This window comes from Fopius arisanus, unplaced genomic scaffold, assembly GCF_000806365.1.
Source record: "Fopius arisanus strain USDA-PBARC FA_bdor unplaced genomic scaffold, ASM80636v1 scaffold00088, whole genome shotgun sequence".
Lineage (NCBI taxonomy): Eukaryota > Metazoa > Arthropoda > Insecta > Hymenoptera > Braconidae > Fopius > Fopius arisanus.
The window spans coordinates 227,998-254,550 of record NW_011887827.1 but is presented as its reverse complement, the minus strand read 5'-3'; the positions used below and the strand labels follow the sequence as shown (position 1 = coordinate 254,550).

At 36.2% G+C, this 26,553-nt stretch overlaps 1 protein-coding gene across 12 annotated transcripts in view; it reads right to left on the bottom strand.

Annotated features, from left to right (window-relative positions):
- Positions 1-556: 556 nt before the first annotated feature.
- Positions 557-26,553, bottom strand: part of msn (serine/threonine-protein kinase msn) — a 28,661-nt gene continuing 2,664 nt past the window's right edge. Inside the window, exons 3-21 of one of the 12 annotated variants that reach the window (XM_011311404.1) lie at positions 22,594-22,650; positions 21,534-21,578; positions 20,954-21,236; positions 20,638-20,849; positions 20,177-20,411; positions 19,188-19,448; positions 18,925-19,100; positions 18,194-18,214; positions 17,270-17,467; positions 16,663-16,766; positions 16,402-16,478; positions 16,156-16,232; positions 14,078-14,842; positions 10,077-10,220; positions 6,636-6,849; positions 6,263-6,483; positions 4,490-4,810; positions 4,045-4,344; positions 557-3,651 (exon numbers count right to left, since the gene is read on the bottom strand). In XM_011311404.1, coding sequence (XP_011309706.1) covers positions 3,568-3,651; positions 4,045-4,344; positions 4,490-4,810; positions 6,263-6,483; positions 6,636-6,849; positions 10,077-10,220; positions 14,078-14,842; positions 16,156-16,232; positions 16,402-16,478; positions 16,663-16,766; positions 17,270-17,467; positions 18,194-18,214; positions 18,925-19,100; positions 19,188-19,448; positions 20,177-20,411; positions 20,638-20,849; positions 20,954-21,236; positions 21,534-21,578; positions 22,594-22,650 — 3,795 coding nt within the window. In that variant the 3' untranslated portion in view covers positions 557-3,567. The remainder of the gene's footprint in view (positions 3,652-4,044; positions 4,345-4,489; positions 4,811-6,262; positions 6,484-6,635; positions 6,850-10,076; positions 10,221-14,077; positions 14,843-16,155; positions 16,233-16,401; positions 16,479-16,662; positions 16,767-17,269; positions 17,468-18,193; positions 18,215-18,924; positions 19,101-19,187; positions 19,449-20,176; positions 20,412-20,637; positions 20,850-20,953; positions 21,237-21,533; positions 21,579-22,593; positions 22,651-26,553) is intronic. The other 11 variants (XM_011311405.1, XM_011311408.1, XM_011311411.1 and 8 more) reach the window with 11 other exon arrangements.

Below are 26,553 nucleotides of genomic sequence, written 5' to 3'. Positions count from 1 at the left end.
GTGATAATTTTTAAAATTAAAATAACAGTAGCAATAATTCTTAAAATAATTTATTGATCACTAGGAATTAGTGCTGAACGAATGAGTTATTCATTCAATTCGAATGAGAGAGCCACAGTAGAATATTCACTCCATCCAAACAGCTTTTTATTATCTAAAAAAGTATGAAGGCACGAGGTACATCTATCGACAACGATTGAAAGAATCTGCTCAAAGAGTCGAAATTATTATCAACACAGAAAGTGAACGGATAAATCTCCCATTATATTCAAGCTCCACGCTCAATGCATTTTATCCGATTACAAATATATTTACTTCACTAAACAACAAACAATTTATCCCGGATCCGTTGCATTGCGAACCAAATATTGTGATACGATTAAAAATTGATAAATCTCTCGTTTTATTCAGCCAATGTAATGCAACTCCACAAAGACCACGTTATTAAATAGCAAATAATTAAAAGAGTGTTTTGTTTAAATATTTTTTTCAGCTGCAATATCTTTCGTTGTTATTTTAATAGGTCAAAGGCATCGAATAAATGGAAAAACACACATTTTTATTACGAATCGTCCGTATATTTGACCTTAACTATAATAATAATGATAATAAAGACGTAATCATAATATACCGCGCGATGTGATAATCATTTTTTTACTTCGTCTGACCACATGAATAAAAAATAATATTACATTCAATAAACTGATTGATATAATAATTATATATAAAAAAAATCATCACTACCATCTTTGGGAGAATATATATAAAAGGCTTGAGGATGAGGGGGTGGGGGTAAAAGAAATATAAAGCTATTTTTACCGAGGGATCAATCAAGAGAAAGCAAGAATTGGGCAAATAAGAAGGCAAAATCGGTTATTATCATAGAGGCAGTTATCAGCGTTATAAAAATGAAAATAAAAGGAACAGGAGGGAAGAAGTGGGAAATGGTATTTCATACAACAATGTAACGATAATTTGTTTTCTGTTAAATCCTTAATAACTCCCACATCAGCCACTTTCTCACATTCTCTCTTTTTTTTTTTGTCATTTTCGATAATTTTCTTTCGTCACATTTTTTTTTACCACATTTCGCAAATTTTTTTTTTCATCGTTATAAAACAGTCTTTCATCATCGATGCACCGAAACAGAATAAAAATAAATGTCAATTATTCCTCAAAATGTCCGGGCGTCCCTCTTCCGTTTATGATTTATAACTCGAGAAATTTTGTTCACTCTCTCATCGCTTAGTAGAAAATTTATCCTAAGTTGAAGGTTTTTTTTTTTTATACTGTAGACATGGGCTTGCGTTAATGTTAATTAATTGGTGGAACGAGTATCCAATCGCAAATTATAATGCCCGAGGAACTGTCCTCGGTTATTCTGGAAGTGGAGAGAATACCCATGAGAACTACTCTCCCGAAAACTACGTAACATATAGTATCAGGTATCGAGAATACGAGGGAGATACTTGGATCGATTAATAGTGGCCAACTTGGTACTTGGACCGTTAAATACTTCATTATGTACAAAGTTAAATTGTCGAAGTTGTTTTAGTCTGCATTCATTAATAATATCTTCACACGATAATCGAATAATTGCCGAAGATCCAATATGATAACCAAAGGGTTGATATTGTCAATAATTTCAATTGTCACGAGCAAGAGAATTAAAACATCGAATTAAATACGTAAACGAATGAGCGTGAATATTTCAAGACTGTGAAATTTTAGTCGTCGCACATTTTCAACTTATCTGTACAGAACTGATTATTACGAGGGGTCATTATCACCCGTCCATATGCCCGATTAATGAAACAATAATAATCGTCTAAATATCAACCTCGCAAGTATTATTGCACGATAAATGTGTATTACACTGTCGATAATTGGATTTTCCTTCCCACTCACGAGCTGTTATTTTCATGGGTTATTGGATGTCGTTAACGTTCCGATTTCATCACCAGACAATAAAAGCCCATTATCCACGAGCTTTCAGCTGTTTTCATTTTTTTCATCGCAAGAGGGACGGTCGAGGGTGAAATAATTTTTTTTTAATTACACCCGCATCACGTGCAACTCGATACCCTACAGCAAAATCTCTATTACTCCATATTATTATTATTTTTTTTTGTAAAAATGTTAATCCTCCATTAAATCACAATAATCGAATCGTTTCATTTCATTACACCATTGCCATCATTATTAATCATGTTGATTCATCAGAGTTAAATGAACATATCTCAGACAAAATGTATGAGGGGAAAAGAATAACTCCAAAATCTTCCCTGCACTCGTTCCCAACTTTTTTGATTTGAAAGAAAAATGGAGAAATCGTCTTTAAAAAATTTCTCAGTGGAAAAAGTTCTGAGCCACTTCATTGAGATCGTTGACCAAAGTAATAATCCATCATAAATATTGATCGTCAAACGATTGAGTCCATCAATTCGTCGACAGGTATTAAGCCACGAGGTGTCAAATTTCGCATCGCTCGATTGAAAATAATGGTACGACTAAAATTCACATCCATTTCTGTTCACACAGAATGAAATACCATTATCCAAATATTATGTTTCAAAAGAATTCATTCAACAAACTGACCTCTCACTCCCGAACATTGGTTTGAATGAATTTCATGAATCCAACGTATGTATATTTTGAAAAAAAAAATATAAAAAACTCGTGTTAACCCACTTTAATTAACCGACGATGGGGTTTTGAATGAAACACCTGTAGCCAAAGTAAAGAGTTTTTGCTGCTATTTATTTTCTCTTCTTTTTCCATTAAATCAACTGCCGCAGTTTCATGAAAAAGTTTAATTGGAATGAAGAATACGCCAGAGTTGAAAGGGGGCGAGATTCAGTCAGCAGAGATTATAAATTTAAAACGATCTCGAGGGGTTGTCGTGGGACTGCATTGCGCATTTATGTATGTCAGCCCGAACCGCTCGGTCGATCGAATCCATGGATTGACAAGTCAGACAAATTCCTATCAATCCACCATTACCAATAAATTATTTCTATTACAACATAAATCCCAAATGGATATGTCGTCCATCGTAAACTACAATGCATTTGATTGATCCATAATAATTCGACACCAAGTAGAGGATAATCAACAATCCTGTCCATAACGCAATGACGATCTCAATGTTGGACAACCAAGAAAGCACAAAAATCGTTTAATCAAAATATTGATACCATTGAGTGGGCCCGAACTGATTCTACGAGAGGATCGTCCACATCTATCACTCCTGAAGTCCTCGTAATCATCGTCTTTCCGTGAATAATGACTTCTCACCTCGATCGAGTTAAATTCCCTTGAGTTTGACCTACGACGATTACTCTGATAACGATTATCTCTCTGATGATAGTGTGATCCAGTGGAATTATTATCACTCGGATAATAATTATTGACACGATGCATACACTGTTGGTAATCCACGTAACGTGTTTGTGGCAGTGGGGGATGAATTGGTGGACACTGTGGTAGGTAACCAGATACACGGGGTAAATGGTGAGTTGGTAATTGTACGTTTGACGGTGGGGCCATATTTGGCCGCATTCGGGATCACCAGTTAGCCATGCCTGGTTTGTTCAGGGTCATGAAGTAAATTTGACAGGATGATCCACCCTTCGCCGATGAGAAAAATACCTTGACAAACAAATTTACGCTTCCATCAGATTTTTCTCTCGATTAAACTGCGTTATCGCTATTGTAATTCATCCAACATAATCCGAGCGATCTATTTCTCGCACGTGACATCATTTTTTGAAACTATTTGAGTTGAGAATTCGATAATCAATTGTTAATGAGAACTTCATTATGCAAAATTGTGATCTAAATAACAAATGTCAGTCGAGTTTTAATACTTATCTGGGAAATTACATACTCTGATATTATATAGTATACTCAAATATTGAATATCGAACGATTTCAATTCCACTCATGAATTCACCTTCAGAAAAGACTCTGACATTTCTATCTTCATCGAATATCGAATTTCGATTGTAAAAATTCGTGAAAAAATTTATTTATAATTCTTACCTTATCATTACGTTCACAGAGGAACTTGAGCCGTTGAGCCTTCTTATGCATAAAGACACCGTCAAGATGGCCACTCTCGACACTCCTTATTTCAATAGCCTTATTACCCCATCCCATTATTTGTCCAGTACCAATGTATGCAACACTAGTGGGCATTTCACCCCACTGAAGTACCATTGTCTTGGACACTCTACCGTACGTATTGACATAAACTCCTTCATTGTCGTAACAGAGAAGTAATTGCATACCGTTGCTATTTGGCAGAGCAACGATACAGTGTGGACAAATAGCTCCCTGAGTCTGCAACAATTAAACCGTCGAAATTGTTTTAATTGCGCCCTTTCCACAACTTGTTATTAACCAAAAGGAGTTGACTGATTATTGATGGACAAGTTCAAATGAAAAACTCGAGGAGATAAATGGGTTGTGATATGATTGGACTCACGTGTTTGGGTAGATAGATGTCGTAGACAGTTGCTGAATCCAAATCGACAGCGTGAAATCCATCGGCACTTCCATAAATCACTTTTAATCGGGATCCCTCCTCGACGGTCAAGTCGACAAGCAGTGGCCTGTGAGCCAATTCACCGAATGACTTGAATGCCATGAATTTGTGATAAGGTTTCGGTGCCCATGCGTAGATCTCTATGGAGTCCTTCAGAGCAATAACTAAAAATTTTATTCTCTCGTATTTCACTATTTTGAAGTGAACTGCACCTTGAAGATCGCCGACGTTTATCCAACCATTGCGCCTCTCTACTTGCTGCTTAATTTTTTTGAAGAGAACAGTCAATTTATTATTTTACAATCTCGATGGAAATTCACTTGACTTGTATGAATGAACGTCAAGTGATCATAGATTGTTCTTTAGTTAGTTTTGGGAGAGATAAATCTATCGCGAAATTAAATTGCTCGTTAACAAATGTAAACCGGTTTTAATCCCTCTGGTTTGTAATCCTAATCTGAAAAAATAGATCGAACCGATTGCTCCAGTCGGAGTTATAAATCGGTGGAATAAACAAAATTTTTGTAGAGAGATTTATGTACTTTGAATGGAGTGAACTCGAAACGTGCTATATATTCAACTGATGAATGCATTCACATTTACAACAGCTGCCACTAACGAATGAAATTTCGATGTTTCATGTTGAAAAATGTCGAGAAGAAAAACGGATGTGGATTAAAATGTATATTCAAATTATTCCAGCTCCATTAGTTCATGAAACTTTAAGCTGCGAATTTTTAAAAGGCTTTTTCGCGTATTTTCAAGGATTTTTTAGCGCAAAATGGTGGAGCTTGTGTGCGGGTACGTAAATAATTTCGATGAGTGTTTCGTGCCATCAAAAATCGGGAGAACGAATTGAATGGTTTCAATGATTATACTCTCCACAACCAGGCGCGATATTTTTAAAAACGCTGAATTCATTATCAAGCGATTTTGATTGTCTGTTTTTCTGGGTATTCATTATTTTCTTAAATGATTCGCTATTCGTGGAAATTTGTGGGGCCAATGCTGGTTATGGATTCTTTGAAATTCAGACAATTGTTGATTTATTTTCATCATTGACCTGTTTTTCATGTGAATGTCTGATGAATGACATCCGATGCTGAATATTTCACGCAAAACTTTTGAAATCGATAAATTAAACAGAAGAGCGCATTTGTCTTTATAACTGAAAATCTGTCTCCGATCCATTATGGAACTCTGAAACGTCAATCGGAAATTAAAAAATTATCGATTGAGTATCTGATAAAGTTTGATCAGAACTTCGAAATTAAATGAATCTTTAACTCGCACAAATGGCTAGCATCAATTCACGACATCGTGATATGCTTCGATTAACTGAAATATCCTCAATTCTGAATTCGATCAAAATATAGAATTTCCGATCTAAGGATTACGCCCTATATCTCATTGGGCATTCCGAATAAAACTCTTGGCTCTCCCATTGGTCAATTCGCTATGTAAACATCAACACAGCGGAATAAGATGGCAGGGGCGGGGCGTGCGTTCGGTCTCGTGCTATATTAAACGACGTACATTGGTTGTCCAATAAAGGACGACCCACTCCGACCGAAATTCTTGAGTCAATCGTGTGTTAAATTAATAGTGACTGCTATTATAGAATTATAAATATTGAACGAACGAGTAAAAAATTCACTACATTTTTTAGATACTTGAGAATATCGGTAATAATAATTTGTTTATGGTACTTACGTCGCTGTGACCATCAGTGCGAAGGATTTTGCTCTTCAGCCACGACAAGTAGTACACTCTGACACGATTTTTTTTACCGCTGATTGTAACGAGAATATTTTGACCCTCGAGCACCTCCATTTGTTGGAATCTTCTCCTGCTGATTAATTGATAGACTTTACCCTGTCCACTTCTGTCAAGCAGCATCAATCCATTCTCTGTGCCAATTAGGAGATTCACGCCTGAAAACAGCAGAGACAATAATTTAATAATACTTTCATGAATTCTCGTAGTTTTTTCCAGAAAAAAAAATCATTGAATAATTCCATTTTTAAGTGAATAGTAAGGATAATATTTTTTCTAGAGATTTGATATTAACTGATGATTTCATTACCCCATAAAGCAGCGCAAAGTATTTCACTATTAAATCTCTTCTTATATTTTCTTATTTCCGGTGTATCGGATGCTAAATCATGACTCGTGGGTGTCACATTGACATTAACGTGGGATTCCCTTCTGGCTGGTCCAGCGCCAAATCCAAACGTTAGGAAGGATCTCTGTTTCTGTTGAAGTGCAAGAGGTGCTGGGGTTTTAACAGCTTGTCGATACTGCAAATAGAGGCAATTTTATGACGACCTGAAATTCAAATGCCTCGAAAAATCAAATCAGCTGTTGAGTGGAATAAGACCACTCGAATCTGACATATCTCACTTCAATCCCATGATTTCCCAAAAATTATTTATTAATTCCTTGAATTTTAATACTGTCATTCCACTCAATCGCAGATTGATGATAAATATTATTGATGTTAATTCGAGAGACGATATTCGAGTTAGAAATCCGTAAGAATAGCCAAAGATTCAAATGAATTATCAAAAAACAAATCTATTCTCTCAAGCATTACTCAAGTTGCACTAGCAATCAATGCGCATCCTCTAACAGTTTTCAATCAATAAACTAAACAGAAAATATTCATTTTTACATCGAAATCATCGAGAGAACTAGTGTGCAATTTTTAATTTTCTCTCTTCCTGAAAAATGCAATGTCCCAAAATGTGAAAGCCAAACACAGAATTAAAGAGGAAGAGAAGTACAAGAATAGAGTGGAAATGCGAAAGCAAATTCCAATAACAATAACACAAGGTCTAATTATCGCAAAACCACTATACAATTATAATTTTTTTTCCCTCTTGTTACGACGAGAGGGGAAAAAGGCCAGATAGTACAGGTGAGAGACTGGTAATAGACCCAACGTAATCATTCGGGGGAAAAAAAAAAGTATAAATTAGGTGAACATTTTTGTTAATGGTATTTCCCCTGTCACGGTTTTTCCCCGGTTATTTCAGTTCTCTTCTTTTTTTTTCTCCACTGATGGGAATGAGGAGTTGATGGAAAATTTGTGGAAACTACAATGAATTGCCTGTGGTTATATTTTTCAATCAATTTCGTGATATTTTCATATTCATCTCCTCATTCAACCCTCCGCAAATCAGTCCACCAGATTCCACATGCATTTTTGAATAATAAAGAGAAAATCAACCAAAAAATCAACAAAATCAAACGTTAATGATGACAGATGATCAAATCAAAAGATTCTCCCCAATTTTGTTAACGATTTGAGCAGAATAATGTAGATACTGTGAAATTTGTAGAGAGCCCGAAAAAATTGTTATCAATAGTTGGAGTTAGATGTATCGAGTCACCGAAATTCTCAAGTGTTCGTTTCATTCTTTCTGAATTGTTTTATAAGAGAGTTAAAGACGGAAGCGACACTGATCTGATGTAGATGGATAAATACTTACATTGCAATTAGTATTGGGATTGGGGTGGTCAGTAGATAGGGCCCTGGCGTTCAAGTTAGAGCTCCCGCGTGTCCCACAACACACAACATAATCCTCAATTAGTCACGTTTTGATATATTTAAAAAATTGCTCAACGAAATTGAGAGGACACACTTGTTCAAATGAATTTTAATGGGTCAGCTAAAAATTTATCGCTAATTCGTATTCATAATTTGTACATTATCCCATTTGATATGTGTGAGAGAAATGACCACTGGCAAGCAATCATGTCCAGTAATAATTTCTCTTTCAATAAAAATCCAAAAGCAATAGTACTATCCTACAGTTGGCCATCGCAAAGTCTGTAATACTCTGGACTTTCTCAGGCTGCATTTCTCATCTTGCTAGATTTTTCCTCAAGTGAAAATACTCCATATGAAACAGGAGTCATTGTATCATATTTCTCCATTTCCTGGAGACATGGGGGATTCCACTATTCAAATACTTATGTATATGTTGATGAAAAATAAAATGGAAAAATGGGGGCAATATTGAAGTAACTCAAGGGTGAACGAGGGGTTGAGGGGGGGAGAAAAGGGAGATACGAATGAAAGGCAGAAAGAAACGACAATGAAAACCGCTTTCTCTCCTCGTATTGTTCCACAATATTTTTCAGTTTCTTTCTCCCTTTTTCTTACATGTAAAATGAGTGATAGTGATGCGTATGCAAACACAATGTAAAATAATGGAAGGGTGAATGTATCTCTGAATGAAAAACGAGAGTATAAATAAAAATGATAAGTCGAATGAACAAAATAAATGAAGAAATACATTGAAAATAAAACGATTACGATTCAAAGCATTTGCTAGGCTAGGTACGGTACCAAAGAAATAGTCTGGGTCTCGTATTTCCCATCCTTTTATGGCTTCAAAAAAGGAGGAGAAATAACGCTGGAAGAGCCTTGGATGGCCCTTATCAATCTCATCGTGATACACTTTTATTGCCCCAAGATACGAGTACGAACACATTAAAGCGTTTTTTATGCTCTTTTTTTTTTTCTCAACCTTCACGAGTGAAATTTTTTAATTGATACAGACTTCAACTTCATTATTTTTCACACACGTACGAGAATTCAGGCACGATAACGGGAGTTGCTGGCTAATTTTGTAGTTTATCTGATTCGTATACATTTATTTTTTAATTCTGTCAGGCAATTTTTCATAGGCTTTTTTCATTCTCTGGCTTTGACTCTTTTTGGGGAGAGATATTGCTCGTGATATCGATCTTTTTCGGCGTTTATTGGACTCTCTGAAGGACTCGATGCGTTTATTTCAGGAAAACGGACTGCTATATTTCCAATCATACGAAATGCAATAGGGATATTGACCTGGGAGTGATCGATGCGAGTTTTCAGTGCTTCTCGTTTTTTCTTGAATGTCCAGAATTGCCAGGTGGATTTTTCCTTTGTTTTGGGGAAATTGGGGTTTCAAGGAATCGATGGCAACCTGGCGGTATCAAGGGGTGGGGAATTTATCGTTGGGATTAATTATTGGAATTAATTGGCATTAACTGGAATTAATGAATCTTTTGTCCGTTGGAGTCGTCTGCATTTGCAGCTAGTCATTATCATTTTAAATCATTAATAAATATTCTTTGATCAAATCATTTATAAATCCATTGTAAAATTTCGAGTATAGACTGACCATTAAATTAGATTTCCCCTGTTCCCGAGATATTCATACCGAGTCCTTTCATAAAGTCATGATTACCAAAATTCATACTGTAATTCCAATACCGCGCTTTTCCACCATCCTATCTCCACATTGAACCCAAACATCCGTTGAAAATTGTCCACAGGAAGTACCTCAAACTGCTGAAACACTGTTGGAATTAATTTCCAAACTCTCAACTCTGAACCAACAGTAAAAGATACAAAAGTGAAATAATCGTTTGGTTTCGCATTCAAGTGTCGATGATAAAGTGGTGAAAATAGCCAGTAACTGCTGGACACATGATAAACGAGAAATAGAGAGAAATAATCGAAATGTCTGACCTCTTCACTGGTTGACTTGTCCTGTCGTTGACCTGGCGACGAGGTCAATAAATCTGGTAGCACTGAGCTAGGTCGTGAGCCGGGGGATGAGTCTGATCTCTGGAAATCACTTCCTCCACTTCTTCCACGCTCACCATCACGATTCTGGAAATGTTAAATTCATGTTGATAAAATATATCAATTCAATATGCGAATTAATAGTTCAGGGTGGTGTAACTTCTTTCGGTTGAAGATTATGAAATTTACGAAACATTGAATACGGGAGAGTAATGAGAAGGGAAATTGCCAATGACTCCGAATGTCATATTTACGAGACTTTCTGGGTAAGAAAAATGGCCAGAATGAAAGAAAATACTGGGATTGCGGTTGAGTTAACAAAGTTTTCATCTACTTGGTGGAAAAGTTTTCGAATATGTATTTTGTGGGTTAGATTGAAATGAATATTTCATGGTTTTATTATTCTTTTTTTTTCAACTTTTGTGGACTGAGGCACTGGGGTAATCTTCCAAGTTTCGTAGAGATGTACCCAACATCCGAGTTTTATATAATTAATGGAATAATCATAAAATTGGTACAATGAAATAGTATCATTTGATTTTTGGTTTTATCATTGGCGATTTGAGGTGACAGTATCGAATGTAATTATGAAATAATTACGAAAGAATTACAAAAGAATTACGAAAGAATTACGAACGCATTCGATACGATCACCCTGAAACAATCAATACCATCAGAAATCGAAGCTGAAAACAAACAATGAAATTACAAAGCACAATGAGCAGGCGGATGCTTGATTACACACAAAAAAAAAATGTCATTACACTGATGAAAAGAGAGGGGGTAAAAAAAATATTAAAATATAAAAACATGGAGGAGCAGCGGTGAATCGTAGCTACATAATAGGCGATGCAATCTTTGAAGTGTCACAAAGTGACGCTGGTGGTACGTGACGTATTAAAAAAAAAATGAAATAAAAAATTCAATCCATTCGAACAGCACAGACCTCTCCATTCAATACGATGTAACAATTTTTTTTCCAACGTTTTCTCCTTCACTCTTTTTTTTTTCGGTACGTTTTTTCCACACCTGTACGTCATGCAAATTGATGCGCGTGCAGTTCTGCATGCAGAAAATGCACGTAACGTTTTGTTTAAAAAAGAGTTTTCAATTTTTTTTTCTTGTTTGAATCGTTTGAAATGTAGATGTGTATTGAAATCTCCCGGTACAATTTCAATTAACCCGGAGGATGACAATTATTCGGAGGAACGATTGAAAAATAATGCATTGTCGTTCTGGACTGGTTTGAATTTATAATTAAATTAATTGTTGAAATGACATCGTCTAGACGAAAATTGAAAATCGAATCAGGATATAATTCATAAATTTCGATAATCATCTGTTCCAACTTTCAGTTTCAATGAGAAAAATGGATAAAGTCCTCGATTTAAAGATCTCATGCCACAGTAAACACAAAAACAAGAAGACAACCCAGAATGAGAAAACATTTCTTCCCATCGAGAAAACGATGAAAGGGTACTAAATAAAAATCGATAAAAATGGCACATTCTGTACATACAATGAAGCAAATCATGCAATGGTCCCAATCCTCGTATTCTCACATTTAATATTTCTTTTCTATCATTTGTTCTCTCATTTCGTCGGATTTTATGAAGTGCGTCCTCAATCGAGGAAGAAAATCCCCTTTTATCACAAAAGGATTCCTAATTCCTTTCCATTCCATTGCAATCCTTATTACTATTTTCTCTCTCACTTTCTCACACCATTTCACTTGACAAAAAAGTCCATAATCATCCTCTTTGTTCCTTCTCCTCAATCCAATATCGTTTTACGTTTTTATTGCGATAAAAGGATTTATTATTCCCTTTTTATTCTTATTTATCTCAAATTCCGTCTTTATTCATTTCCCTTGAGACGATTTTTCATGCACGCTTCAGCAGACGTGAGAATTTATTTCAGATACCATTTTATTTATTGTTAGACACAAGACACACACAAAATGATTGTTAATGTCAGTTCAATGCTTTTGGCTTATGATTTTCTAGCGGCGATTTCTTTTTAATGCAGTGATTCCCTTGTGGAGTTACAAATGGCAATCCAAGCGAATCTAGATGATTTCGTCTATATCGCAAGATCAGCATTTTTCGATTTTGGATGGGATTTATGTTTTTTTTTTTCGTGCGAGCATTTGTCCTTGTTTGTTCTATCGTCAAGGGTCAGTTAGTAGAGTTGGTTTATGGAATTCAGCAGAAAAGCGAGAATTTCATTAAAAAAAAAATAACACACATCCCTCGTACAGCACAACAGGTCTGGGAGCATTTATTGCGGATGGGGCTTTCGTGAATGTTTTATGAATTGAGAGTTGGTAATTTTTTTTTACTATTGGAGAGGTTTCAAGCAAAATTCTGGGATTCGTCGGGTATTTTTATGATTGTGAATGGTCTTGCTGAGGAATTGTAGTGGTGGCTTGTATGAATTGAAATAAAGTGAGATGGAAAGGGTAAATTAATGTTTGAAGAGGGTAAATCGTCGGGGTGGAAAATTGGACGGGGAAATGTTTATTGTTAAAAAAAAATGTCTTGATCGACAAGTTGTCAAATTCACAAGAGTATTTATTTATTTTAAACACTGCGAATTTCTTTTTGATATTCAAATAATTTTTTATAACAAAAACATTTTGTCCCCGTTGCGAGAGATATTACGGGAGATTCGGATTAATCGGGGATTTATTCAGCAGTCAGGGTAATTTTCACACTCGAATTATTGAGAAAACGTTTGGCGATCATTAGGCACTCGTGAGAGCTGTAATTAATCCACTGATACGCGGATCTGATATGATTATTATCAGTATTTGAATAATTGGTAATTGATTTCAGAGCTCTCAGCGAATGAAGTCGTTATTTCTGGATAAATGATGATTTAATATAGTTAAGTTAAAAAAAGTTCAAGTGAAATTTTCAAGAAATTAATAAATCATTCCCACTGGAAAATGCATGAAGTCATTTATTTTCAAGTGGCACATTTTTCATTTTCATCATTTTCATAATAATAGCAGATCCGCAATTCAATTAGTCTGAGTATTCAGTAATTATTTAAAAGCTGATATATGCGTGGGAGAAGGGATATGGAAAGAAAATAATCTGTAGAAGCAGAAAGTACATGAGAAAATGCATTACCGAAATTAATTTTCATTGGCCTGAAATTGTTGATTCTCGAAATATAAAGGGACACCTGCAATATTCTACATATTGTATCTTAAATAATTTCACGGTTTAATTGAATCAGTTAATCTAGTGGAATTTCCAATTGGTGCATCTCCAAAAAAAATTTTGAAAATAGATTGACCTTTCCAATAAATCTTTTCAGGAATAATTTCATATCAGACCCGTAAGCCAAATGAATATTCCCGGATAATTCGAGTGGTAAATTGATTCTATATTTGCAGAGGGAAGGAATAGTTGAAGCGTATGTTCAAATTGTTTGAAAAAGGAGAAAGTCCGTGGAAATGCATTAACGTAATTTATCTCCATCGACTCAGAGTTATTGTAATACGACTGAAATTCTATGACAGATTGAAAAAATCTAAAGTTGTCTAAAGTTTTAATCGACTTGCGAACCTCTAAAAATTCTAATAAAATGAATTCTCATCATGGAATCAATTGAGCATTATTACACGCCTACATAATATTTTATTCAATTAATGGAAGAGCTAGAGCAGTGATTAGACCTCTAAAAAAATCTATAATGTTCTCTGATTAAATCTATATCTAACTGAGAATAAATGAGGAAGAAAAATAAATTAGTCAAATCGTTGGATATAGTCTGAACAAACAATAACTCTAATGATCTCCAGATGCAGTTAATGTCTTTAGTTATGAAATAAATAAAAACCTAAAACATGGGAACAAGGAGCTCTGACAAATGGAGAAACAGGCAGTCTTTAGTACGATATTGTTTATCTATTCTCTCCTCTCAAGACTGACCTGAGTTATGACTGGACTGTATTCACTAGCTGTTGTACTAGCTGTTGACTTAATTGTTCCATCATCCGACGTCGAATCCAACGGTTTAAAACTTCTCCTCCTATTATCATCATTTCTGAATAACCTAGCCTCACGCTCCCTCAAATAATCCTGCTGTCTATTTCCAAAAACAATTTCACTCTCGGTTTTTTCACGTCTAGGTCGCTGGGGTGGCTCACGACCAAATGAAAAATCAGTAAGTACTGGCTCACCCGATGACAATCCACTACCTTTCTTTCCACTTATACCAGCAACTGATATTTCACTGCCACGTCTATTTCCACTTGCAAATATCGATGATCTCGGCTCGGATTTTTGTAAATAAGCCGAATGCCTCGTCGAGGGAAAGAAATCGGAATTTTCACGCCTGAATGCTCTGGCAAATGCACTTGAATTTGCCAATTTTGAATCTGACTCTTGTCTACGATGTATAGATTTTAATTGCCCCGATGTTTGACCACTAGCCGATGATTTCTGAGCACTCCTCTGTCCACTGTGCCCACCAATTTGCTCGGTTTTCCTTCTCGATGATAAATCGTATCTCTTCAGGGTTCTCTCCGTTGATTTTGCACTCTCCTCCTTGCCAGTCACCTCCTGTTTCATTTTATCCAACCTTTCGTTAAACCCTTGGAAGAACCGTGTGAAATCCCACTCCTTGAGCAACAATTGCTCATCAATCTCGGAGCGACGGTTCGGGCTTGTTTTCTCATCATTTTTACTAAGTTTCTACGTTTATTGTTTTGATTGTTGCATTACGTTTTTAAATTATGAGTTTTTTTTTTGAGTTTGAGTGTATTGCGATGGTATCGAATGGTCGGGAAATGAAACAGTGATAAAACAAAGAAAAAAAAAACGATACGTCGAAGTTTATAATGCGATGTGGTGACTATATGTATGAGAGGTTTTTCATTCTTATTGGGGTGGGTAATTACGAATGGTCGAGGGCTACTGCTCGTGGGGGGATGATTTTCTGGGGCTGTATTAATTCAGTAACTCGGGGTGAAATTTTCAGGGGTTTTTCCACCTTGAAACGAGCAATTTCGGACTGGGAAAGCAACCAGTTGAGGTGAGTTACGCAAAACTACTCAATGAATTGGTGATGAGATCGAGTCAGCCGAAAGTTTTGAGGTGTAATGGGAGAACTTTGAGGGAACGTGTGGTGAAGAGATTGTTGAGTATCTGTAGCCCATCGTCATCGCTCGGGATTATTTTCAATTTTTTATTGTAAATTGAAGTGGAATAACCCATTAGACACATAAAGTCTCTAGTTGTTAATTAGCCAGTAATTTCTGTCATTATCAGCCCTCAAAACCTTCGGACACTCAATTCAGTTGAAAGAGAAAAGCGTAATACGGAGGAACCATTGAACTTTCACTTTCTCGAGTTTCAACATATTTTTTAATATGAAAAATTCATTGTTGCTGAGATTAACTACTGAATTTTAGGGTTTTTGATGCACGATACAGCGGTGTGCTAACATTTAAGGGCCGAGCAGGGGTCATGACAGCAGGCGACAAATGGGAAAATTCCAAAGCATTTTTCCCTTCCCCAGATCATTAATTGGTAATTAAATGTAATAAGAAAATATTTCTACTCTAAAAGTATACCTTCAATCAATTTTTCGGTAAGATTATTGATTATTCTCATTCTCGGTGAAATATTTGCCTTACTCATTTAATTATCGAATTTCCCTCATGCGGTTCGTGAAAATGCCAGCGTCACCTCGACAATTCGCAATTTCCTTAATTAGTCTCGTTAATTCGTAAATCAAGACAATTTTTTCAGAGTTGAAGATGAAAAATTGTCTCAATTATTTAAGATGTGGACTAGAGGACCATTTAGCGTACTCTAACGATAATCTGAATGATTTGAGGAATCATACAGTAATACGTACACAATATTGGGTATCCACGGCATAAGTGCAATACAATGCAGATTACGGATGGCCAGATTGACAATGTGGAATACTACATATCGTTCTCTTGCACTAATTTTATTCCAGATACTTAACGTGTGATTTTAAATGGATTTGTACTTACTCGTTTCATGACTAGTGTTCGATCTCCTGATTCCTCTTCATCTGGTGTCGGTGGTAATGGTCGATTGGGTGCACCACCTGGACGATATTATTTATTTATTTCAAAGAATTTTCAATCCTCAAAAATGGAGATATTCCGTGAATCAAAATGAATTCTCGACTGAATATCACATTTCGAGAAAATGTGGAATCAGTGCTTATATATTTCGTAATATTTCTTTCGTTTTAAAGAAACCATTGAGCTTACCTTCATGGTGATTTTGTGCATTGTGGGAGGACGAAGAAGATGAATCTGAAGACGGTCTGAAAGGAGAAAATTCAGGGCTGGATGGTATCCCAGTAGTAAAAAGTGATGAGGATGACAAACGATGAATTGATGGTCGTTTCCATTTGGGTCAGTCGATGAGACAATGGTAGAGATGCAGGAGTGATTAAAAATGAAAGATGACAATGGATGAATCCATCGATTTTTACCAACAATGAATGGCAACAAACTATCAAAACTTACAGAGGCTTTGGTGGATCACTGGCGAGTAATGTTCCATCGTTTCTTGCATTGTTTCCAGTTGCATCCTCGAAATCATCATCACTGTCACTCTCGACGGATAGTGCCTGAAAAACCATTGAAAATTCATTTCACAATTGCACCATTCAAAAATATAAACCAACGATAATTCAATTTACAACTGCAATCTACATCCACACGTCGGTTTTCCCTCTTAACGCTCTATCCTAAATAGTTTAAAAATCGAGAAAGGAAAGCAAAAGTAGAGGAAAAAAACTCAACGAATTCCCCAAAGACAACCAAAACTAAAGGGGGTGCTTGTGAAGAGTTAGACGAGATCCTGCCCTAACTCTGTACTCTATTTAAAAGAAAATAAAAATGTCTCCATTATTACGCAGAGAAAAATTCAATAAAAATCACCATTTGAAAAAGCCTGAAAAATCCACGTAAAAACGGAATCCACGAGTGAAGTAAAGTTCAATAAAATGTACGTGTTGGAGCTTCAATAATTATATCGATTCAATAATTACTTTTAACAGATGCTTCTCTCTAAAATTTGGTAATTTTAATAGAATCTTTTCTCAGTAATCTCTCTTATTGATCGTCTTACTTGATCGAGAATACTGGAGGATTGTGGCATCTGTTTGTTGTTCTGTTCATTATTGGCTGGTTGGGCCGAGTGGCTAGTGGTGACATTTGACGTTTGTACCGGGGCTGGGCTCTTGTGTTGCCTGTTGGGCCTTGGCGGGGCCTCAGGGCCCTGTGACACACCAAGCTCGTTGAGTTGAGCAGCCAGCATGTCCAAGTCCTACCACCCAACGCGCCACACGTACAAAATACCCCGTTAGTCACTTTGTGCCATTTTTTTTCCTCAAAACCTTCTCCAATTACAGGATTAATCAATTTCAAACTAACCACGAGTAAGCTGATCAGTTCTTAAGTGGAATATAATCAATAATTATTTGATTGACTCAAGACAATTGACACCTCATCCGAAAATCTTGAAGTCAATTTTTACCATCAATTATTTATTGACCAAGTCGAATTTTTCAATTAAAGTATTTGTTGAGAAAAGAATTGTATAAAATCAATTTCCACTCAATTACTGAATCAATCCCTAAAAGCAATGAAAGCTGATTGAAGCATGTGAAAATTATCGATGAATGCCCAACCGTGTTGTGCATTTTATAATTGACGTAATGATTGTCAGCACCTGTGACGTTTTCTCGCAACGCATTAATAAACATTTCTAAATGTCACTGGAGAATATTGGTAATCAATCAGATGAGTATAGCAACGAGTAAGAAGCCGTCTTCATTATCTAATAGAATAAAGCGTTAAAGCGATAGGTTACCCATATGTACAGTATCCTTAGCTGTTTCACAAACAGTTAAGAGCTACGTAAAACCCCACATTAAGTCGCATGCACGGAATTTTAGCCCTTTTATTGGGTGAAATTTACTTGTTAAATACGTGATTCATTGAATTATTCAAGTGATAGGAAAATGGTGGTGGGTGTGTGTGTTTCTCTTACCTCTGGCCTCCTCGGTGGCAGCTACAGTACGTGTGAACATGGAAAAAGAAAAACAAAAACCAAATACATTCCGGAAATTTTGAAAACGTGAGGAGTGTAGAAGTTTGATTTATCTATATTTGTTGTTGAGAAAATTCTAGGTCTCGATTTCAATTCAATCTCCAAATTTTAAACTCGAGCTATGAGATCAATTTAAAAATGTATTTCCGAAACAAAAATTTTCGAGTGACACTAGAATTTCCTTCGTATTCATTTCAGGTCTAATTAGCCATCATCTGCCTAGTTTAATGCGTGCATAACGCCAATTATAACGCCAAGAGAATAGATACCTTTCGAATCGTGCATTTATTGCAGTTTAGCTATAACATCTAGTGTAAAAATTATATTCAAAGAGATCAAATATTGATACCGCGATAATTCAAAATACCTATATCCTTAATTTCCATGACAAAAAAAAATCTGATCTCGTTGAATACTGCAACGTGTACTGTAAAAAAAAAAAGTGATAGATGTTTGAAGGACAGAGTCGAGATAAGTGAATTCACTCGAATGCTACAGCAGTTTCTGCAGTTGTTCCAGCAGAATAGAGTTGAGGGATGGAGAGATAACTATGAAGGACTCTACACGTGCTGTGACGCGTTAACAGCGATTATTGGCCTTGAGCACTTGTTCCATCCATAGTCGACGTAATAACAACAATTTCAATGGTTTAAATCGACAAAAGTGCGTACCATGGGCTTGAAAACGTGACTGTTTCTTTGTGGTGGCTGTCCACCTGAACCACCACTTCCAACGCCACTGGAATTGGCAGCTGAGTGGTGGTTCGATGGTGGAGTTGAGACTTTGTGCGGCTGTCTTGGATCATCACGTGGTGTTGGAGGCAGCGGCCGCGATGGTGGCTGTGGCTCTATTATTCAAATTCAGACATTAGTAATTATTCCATGGTAATTAGAAGTATAAAAAAAAATTCAGGGACACATCCTCGATTTCTCACCAATGAGTCTGTGAGGAATAGCAGGTCTGGAGGGTGGTCCTGGCTCTGGGATCTCACGATGGCCTCTACCTCCTTGTTTATCTTTACCCGAATGTGGTGGCTGGGGAATATCTTGTGTCAATGTCCTTCCCTCCTGGATCTGCTGGAAATTACGACGGAGTGTGTCGCCACCAGGTGCCTGGACGATTGACGAGGGCTCACCTGCGAGGGCTGGCTCGTCATCCTCGTTTTCACTTCCACTGTACCTGTAGTCGTCACGTTCTGTCGAGGTAAAGGCACATTGCATTGACAAATATTGAGGAAAGTGAGAGTGGCAATAATGTTTAAGGATTTATGATGAGCTGTCAATATGTCGAATTGCATAACTCGTTGCGTCACTTATGAAAATTTCACATTTAATTTATCGAATGTTAAAATAAATTGAATGCTGTATTTCACCCGTTCGATTTATTTTTCGACTTTATTTCACCTGGAATTCAATTAATCACCGATCGAAAGGAATTGTTTACATTCTGTAGCCCGGGGGTAGTAGAATAAGAAAACCGAAAGATACGCGAAAAAAGAAATTGAGGAAAGGTAACCAATATAACGGAATTCTACTTTTACTAGTAGCTTTCATCATAAAAAAATGGAAACCAGCGCAAGAGTGATAAATATTTTTTTAGTCTACTTGAGGTAAAATTTATCGCATCTTGAAGTAGCTCAAATCGAATTCAAACGACTCGTCAAATATGGAGGAAAAGAAATTCAAAGTAGCCAGAAAAAAAAATTGATCGACGATAATTTTGTATATAAGTGGTAACTCTCAGAAGCGTGAGAAATGAGGTCATAATTTTTTTTCTCTTGTTCTAAAGATAATATTTTCCCGTTTAAGTGTCTTTCCATCAGAGTAAAAAATTTTGATAGTATAAATTAATCAATTGAATTTATGATTGAACTTGAAAGGTGAAAAAAATAAATGAATAAAAAATGATACGATTCAGTCTTACCCTTACCTTTCTCCTGTTTACGTTTCTTGCAACGATCGATATGGTCTTTGAGCTGTATCCTAACTTGACGCTCTGTTGGTTGGTCCCGGATGAATGGATGCTTCAGTAGTTGTTCCGTATAAGGCCGCTGATGATAGTCCTTCACCAGGACCGTTTCAATGAATCCCTGAAATTTTTTCGCCCACTTCTTCGATTTCAGCCTTGGTGGTGTATTACGTGGAATCAAGAAGAGCGCCTGTTAAAATAATTCATTCAATTATCCCCAAAATTCCTGGAATGCCCGAGCTTTCTAATCACTCAATGAAATAGCCAGGCAATCGACGGATTCGAAGAAAATAAAAACTGCTTCATCAATCGGAAAGAAAAAATCTCGAATCATGAAGTCGTCATTATTTTTCTCTGTTTTTATCCTGGAATGAGGTCGAACCGTTTGAAACTTGCTGGAGAATGACTCCACTTACTCTCATGGGATGTAGATCACAGAGGGGAGGCTGTGACTCTGCCATTTCCAATGCAGTAATACCCAGTGACCAAAGATCACTTCTGTTGTCGTATGTGGCATCTGGATTTTCGTCACAAGCTATCACTTCAGGTGCCATCCAGTATGGGGTACCAATGAACGTGTTTCTACGTCCAATCGTACGGTCCAATTGTGCAGATACACCGAAATCCACTGTTCGTGATTGATAAAAAATGTTCATTAAAAACATTCTTTCGGAATTTATTCCGTATGAGGGAATAACTGAGATAATTCGATGATTATTAAAAGCATCTTACCAAGTTTAACTTCGGCATTGTCGGTCAAGAGTACGTTCTGTCCCTTGATGTCCCTGTGAATAACTTTGTTACTGTGGAGGTAACTGAGTCCTCTGAGTATCTCTCTCGAGATATAAGCAATCCACTCTTCTTTAAGGCTCTGTCCCTTTGTCGATTTAACGAGATCTGTAACGGACCCAGCACCACAATATTCCATGACCAACCACAATTGGTCATCTTTCCCCGGTGGTGACTTCTTGACGAATGCTCCATAATATGTGGCAATATTCCGGTGATTTGAATACTGAAAATAAACATGAATAATATCCATTGAAGTCGCCGATTTTTCATCCGTATATGAAAATAAAAAAATTGTTCAGTGCCCAGGAACTGAATGACGTCAATCGATAAATATTTGAAGAGGATAAACAATTTTTATGATCATTTAAAAATGCGAGGTGAGGCGCCGCCATTTTAAAATAGCTCGCACCAAAAGCGCAAGTAAAATGGCACCCTTCATGCGATGACAACATAAAAATTAATGAAGGAAAATTAATTGCAGGTATTGAATAAAATGTAAATAAATAGTAGCATGACTCACCTTCTTGAGGACGTTTATTTCTAGCTTAATCTCCTCCTCCTCGTCCTGGCGTAACAAAACAGCAATTTTATTAATTCAGGTTTAATGGAACGTGAATAATGGACATATGGTGTGAGTAATTTTAAGGAATGTTTTTTTTTCTTCTTTCGCCTCATTATCAAACGGATAGAAAACCCCGGGGAAAAAAAAACCGATGGGTCTACGAGGCGTTGTGTATCAGTCGTTAAGTAGGTAAGTAGAATTAAGATTATCTCGGGCGTTTCGGATTAGAAGGAGAAAGAACTTTACAAGTTCCAAGCCGTTATATCAAACGCAGTTAATGCGTAATCCTACGACTTATCCGACGATTAAAATTAGTATTAGAAGCACTTCCGTTCGGCCACACGCGTTCAATTATAAAAATCCCATTGTCAATTGACTCAGAAAAAAATTATCTTTGACAATCGTGTAGTAATTACGGGCTTTGAAGGAGATATTCGGTAATCAGTGATGACGGAGTCAGTCATGGGGTTCCGAGAAATTCCTCCGTCGGGGTATGAGTAATCTATCAGATAACGAGCTACAATGCGAGGAATTGTCTCGATTTTATTGACGCAACACCCTCGTTATCCCGGATTCAAAGAATAAAGTCATGTAATTTCCACAAAAAGCATAAATTACCCTGACACCTATTCCTTTCTCTCTCCGAAGAAGAAAAAAGGGGAATGTACCAACGATTACCTAGCCGCAGATATTACACCAAAGATGTGAGCATAAAAGTTATTTTTCACACTAAATCATTGCATAAACGCATGGAAACCTAAAAATCACTCGATATTATATTTAGTGTGAATGATTTTAATTGAGTTTAATAAAAATTGATATAAAAATTGAATGGGGATTTCGTAAAAATCATTCTTCGTCGAGGAAATTTTCTTCCTCTGGGTATTTTAGGAGGATAATAAAATCCCCATGGGACTAAACTGTCTAAATAGCTGCCCATTCATGAAAAAAATGTGATAAAAAATGGTGAAAGGGTTTATCGACAGCTGTACTATCGATTCTGAGTCAAGATGCTCACCTCCGTGACGTCCATAACTTTAATGGCTGCCAGCTGGCCGGTCTTGGTGTGTCGGCCCTGTAAACAAAAAGTTAAAAGATCATTTTGAAAAAAAAAATTTATCAATCTCTAGATATTTCACATTTTTATTTTCACGGTCTCATACGAATGGAGAGAATTCCCAGTTCATCGTGATATTTTGAATAAAAAATTATCTTTGCAATTAAATTTTTCCATCAGCAAGAGGAAATCTTGAGATAAAGCTCTTCCATTCGTTTTCCATTATCGGTGTGGATAAAATCCATGAGTCTTATCATAGATAAAAATGTGCACTGTCAAACGGAAATTGAGTTTAAATGAGTTTAAAAAATGGGAACTCGTTTCCGCTAATGGTGTCACACTAACATTTAATTGTTGTAATAGGAAAAGGTGAAGTAGGCATTCTTCAATGGCTCGTATGTCGTGAACTAATGGCCCGATTTTGATGAGTCAGGTGTCATTTGAAAACCTCGAAAAATATATTCAATGTGACGAGAATATCATGATTTACACTCTACCGAACTCGAGTTATCAGTGATTAACAATTGCTCCGTTTGAGGAATCTTAGCTGTTTTCTTTTTTTGTGGTAACAAAGTTCTCATGCATTTCGTTGTTGTCAGTTTTATCTTGAATGAAAGCCGATATTCGACGGCTGGTATTACCCTGCCTACGCTTCTTCACCTTTCACTTGACTCGTTTTGTTAATTTTCGTATCTCAGGTGCGCCGATGTGTGCAAAAACACTGAGATAAGTAAATAAAACGTGGGAAAATGATAACGGCCCATTCATTAAATTCGAAAGACTACAATCTAAAAAGATGACAATTCACCAGATATTACGCAAAGATTAAGAATCGTTTGATAAAATGAATATAAATAAAAAAAATTATCAACTCTTTGATGTTGCATTAACGTGAAACTCTCTGGGGGCATAAGAGGATGAGATGTAGAATAAAAAATGAAAGAAATTAAAAAAAAAATAATGGACCACGTGTGTATGTTTGAGTGGGTAAAGGCCGATGACACCGAGTGCGGTTTCGTGGTGTATTTGAAACATCTCGAGTAACAACAGTTTACATACTCGTTGATACACACACATTCACCCATATCCACTTACATTTTCTCGTATTATGATCCGTCATTTCAATGCATTCAACTTGGAGACAATATATTACACATGCACACATGGCATGGGGTCATACATCCATTTCCCAGAGGTTTTTATCAACGAGCTGATTAATTCCGACCTCTCACTATAAATTAAATCCCAGCAATTAATCCATTGGATTTTTCCCCTCGCTCTTCATTATTTCGGTATTTTATTTTTATTGTAACAACAATTATGGGAAATATTGAAATGATAAATTAGGGGAATGAATCAGAAAAATAGGGCAATGGTTGATTTAAGTGGGAGCCAATTGACAAAAATTCAGAGGAGAAAATGATAAAATCCCACGGTTTTACCCTTCTTTCAGGCGTTGAGAACAATCATTAGTTTTAATAGACCGGATAGGCTGGGGTCAGTGACTCCATTATTTTGGCACACATGTGCGCTTTGTTTTCATCAGTGGAGATAAAATTTAACGAAGAGATGGAGAGAGATTTGCAATAATTTCGAGACGAATTTTCTCATTGCCGATCTCTCTTGGATCCATGCCGACTGTTTCCTGGGAAACAGTACCTCTTACTCGCCCACGCATCGAGACTTATTCTCTCTCAACCTTGAAAATACCTCATCCTCTTCGCTGAGAATTTTTCTCTTCCTGTCTTAGACCTATTGGCCACTCTTAAAACTTTGTGCAATTTCTGGTTCTTCTACGAGGAGAAAATTTAGTGAAAGAATGACTATTACGTTGACACAATTTAATTGGATTGATTATAATTAAATTATGATTGACGGTTCAGTTGATGGTTGGCGTGAGTTAATTATAATCAACGCATAGATTGTCTGATTGAGTAATTGGATTAATTAATTCTATTAATTGCGTAATTTCACCGGCTTTCGTGGAAAAATGAGAAATTGATAATTTAATTGGAGTAATTAATTATTAAAAGGTTATTAGGATTACAAATTCTTAAGATGACCATAGAAATTATTCTTTAATAAATAATTTATGGTTTAAAATCGTCATATCGAAAATAAAAATTGGAGTTCATGAAGTTGATGAATGGATTTCAATTTTTCAACGAGTAATATGAGTAAAAATTCTGCAATGCGAATGTGGTGAACGTGTACTCGAGGAAATACCGTTTTACCCACAAGGGTAATGGCAAACTGTGTACCCTTCCTCCTCAGCAACAAGGACGAATGTGCAAGGCAGAATTTTTTCAAGGTGAATCACCATCACCTACAATTATTCGGACTTGACAGGAATTTTTTTCAGAAACACGTGAGAATGCATTAATGTCGTGACTCCCCAGACACATTCTCTTCTATTTTTGGGATTGTTCTCTCTTTCCTCTTTTGCTGCACATTAGAAAAATAATTGAACTCTCATGGAATAATCTTCACACGAGTGACAGAAATTTTATCTTCAATAATCTGAAAATCAATCAAATACTGGACTCTACCATTCAGTTGTAATCGAATTGAAAAATTCCCTATTTTTATTTTTCTTTATTCTGACTATTAAATAATTCATTGGTATTTTCAAAAAAAGGGCAGAAACTTTTTGGAATGTTTCAACGCAAAAATGATTTATTGCAAGGATCTCTAAGAGACAAAAGTGGAATCGATATTGATTAATCGTAAAGCGCTTGCAATTTTTTTCATCAATGAAACCGGTGAAACCCATAAACTATATTTTTCCATCTTTTCTGAATGAGAGAAGGTTAAAAAAAGACTGAAATCCCTCTCGCTTTGTGACAGAATCCGGAAATAGAACAGTATTCGTTTGAGGATCCTCTCGTCGGCGAACTTGACGTCTCGAGTACAACGAGGGTAAAAAGAGGGAAAAAGGGAGAAAAAATATATAGCCAGAAAAGAGGAAAGACGAAGGTGTGGGAAAACTCTGAGACAGTATCAAGAGGCATTCACTAAATGACAGGTTCTCAAATTCCAGGTAAACGGAATCCATTCAATAAATTCCATAAAGTCCACATAATCAAAAATATAAATATTAAAGAAAAAAAAAATATTGAGCTCGTCCATCACTACAGAATTATCAAATAATTAACTGTCAGAATATTTCCAATTTCGCAATCATCTTAATGGATATTCAAATATTTGAATTATTGGAATATTGAAAGAAGGAAACGACCGGCATGCGGAATACCACCCACTCAATAATTTATTCCTCTATTTCTGCCACAAAACCTAGAGTTCATGTCTCCTCATGAAATTGTGTGCGTCTGTTGTCTCTCTCCCTCTGATTATAATCACGATTTCCCTCTCAGTGTGACATTTCCGTTTGTTTTTCCCCGGCTTGCATTGAATTATTTTTCAATAAAGAATGAACACCCGAGAACAAAAGGGAAAAGACTGACTGGGAATTTCTGCATTTTATTGGGAAAATTTCAGGCATTCGGGATTCACCGCTGATGCGTACCCTATTGGATAAACTTGAATATTTCCAGCTGCTGTGGTCGCTAACAATCCGTCATGCTTCGGTAGTTTTTCACGAACTTAATTAAAAATCGGTACTCGAGTTGGAAAAGGTACTCGTAAATTATCGGGGGGAAAAATGGACTTTTAATGAGAATCTGGGTGGCAATAATTCGATTATTCGTCGACTATTTCAGCCGTTTCACCGTGTAACTCAATAGTAAAATGTTTCAAATGCGTAAAAAATATTTTTTCAATAATTCAGGGAAAAAAAAATGTTGAAATTACGCAAGTCCAATTTTCAATCTCAATTCGACGCACAACCATTGATTTTGAGTGAAAATACCAAGAATCCGTTTTCCTCAGAAATTTAATTATCTACTAAAAATTCCCCTAGCG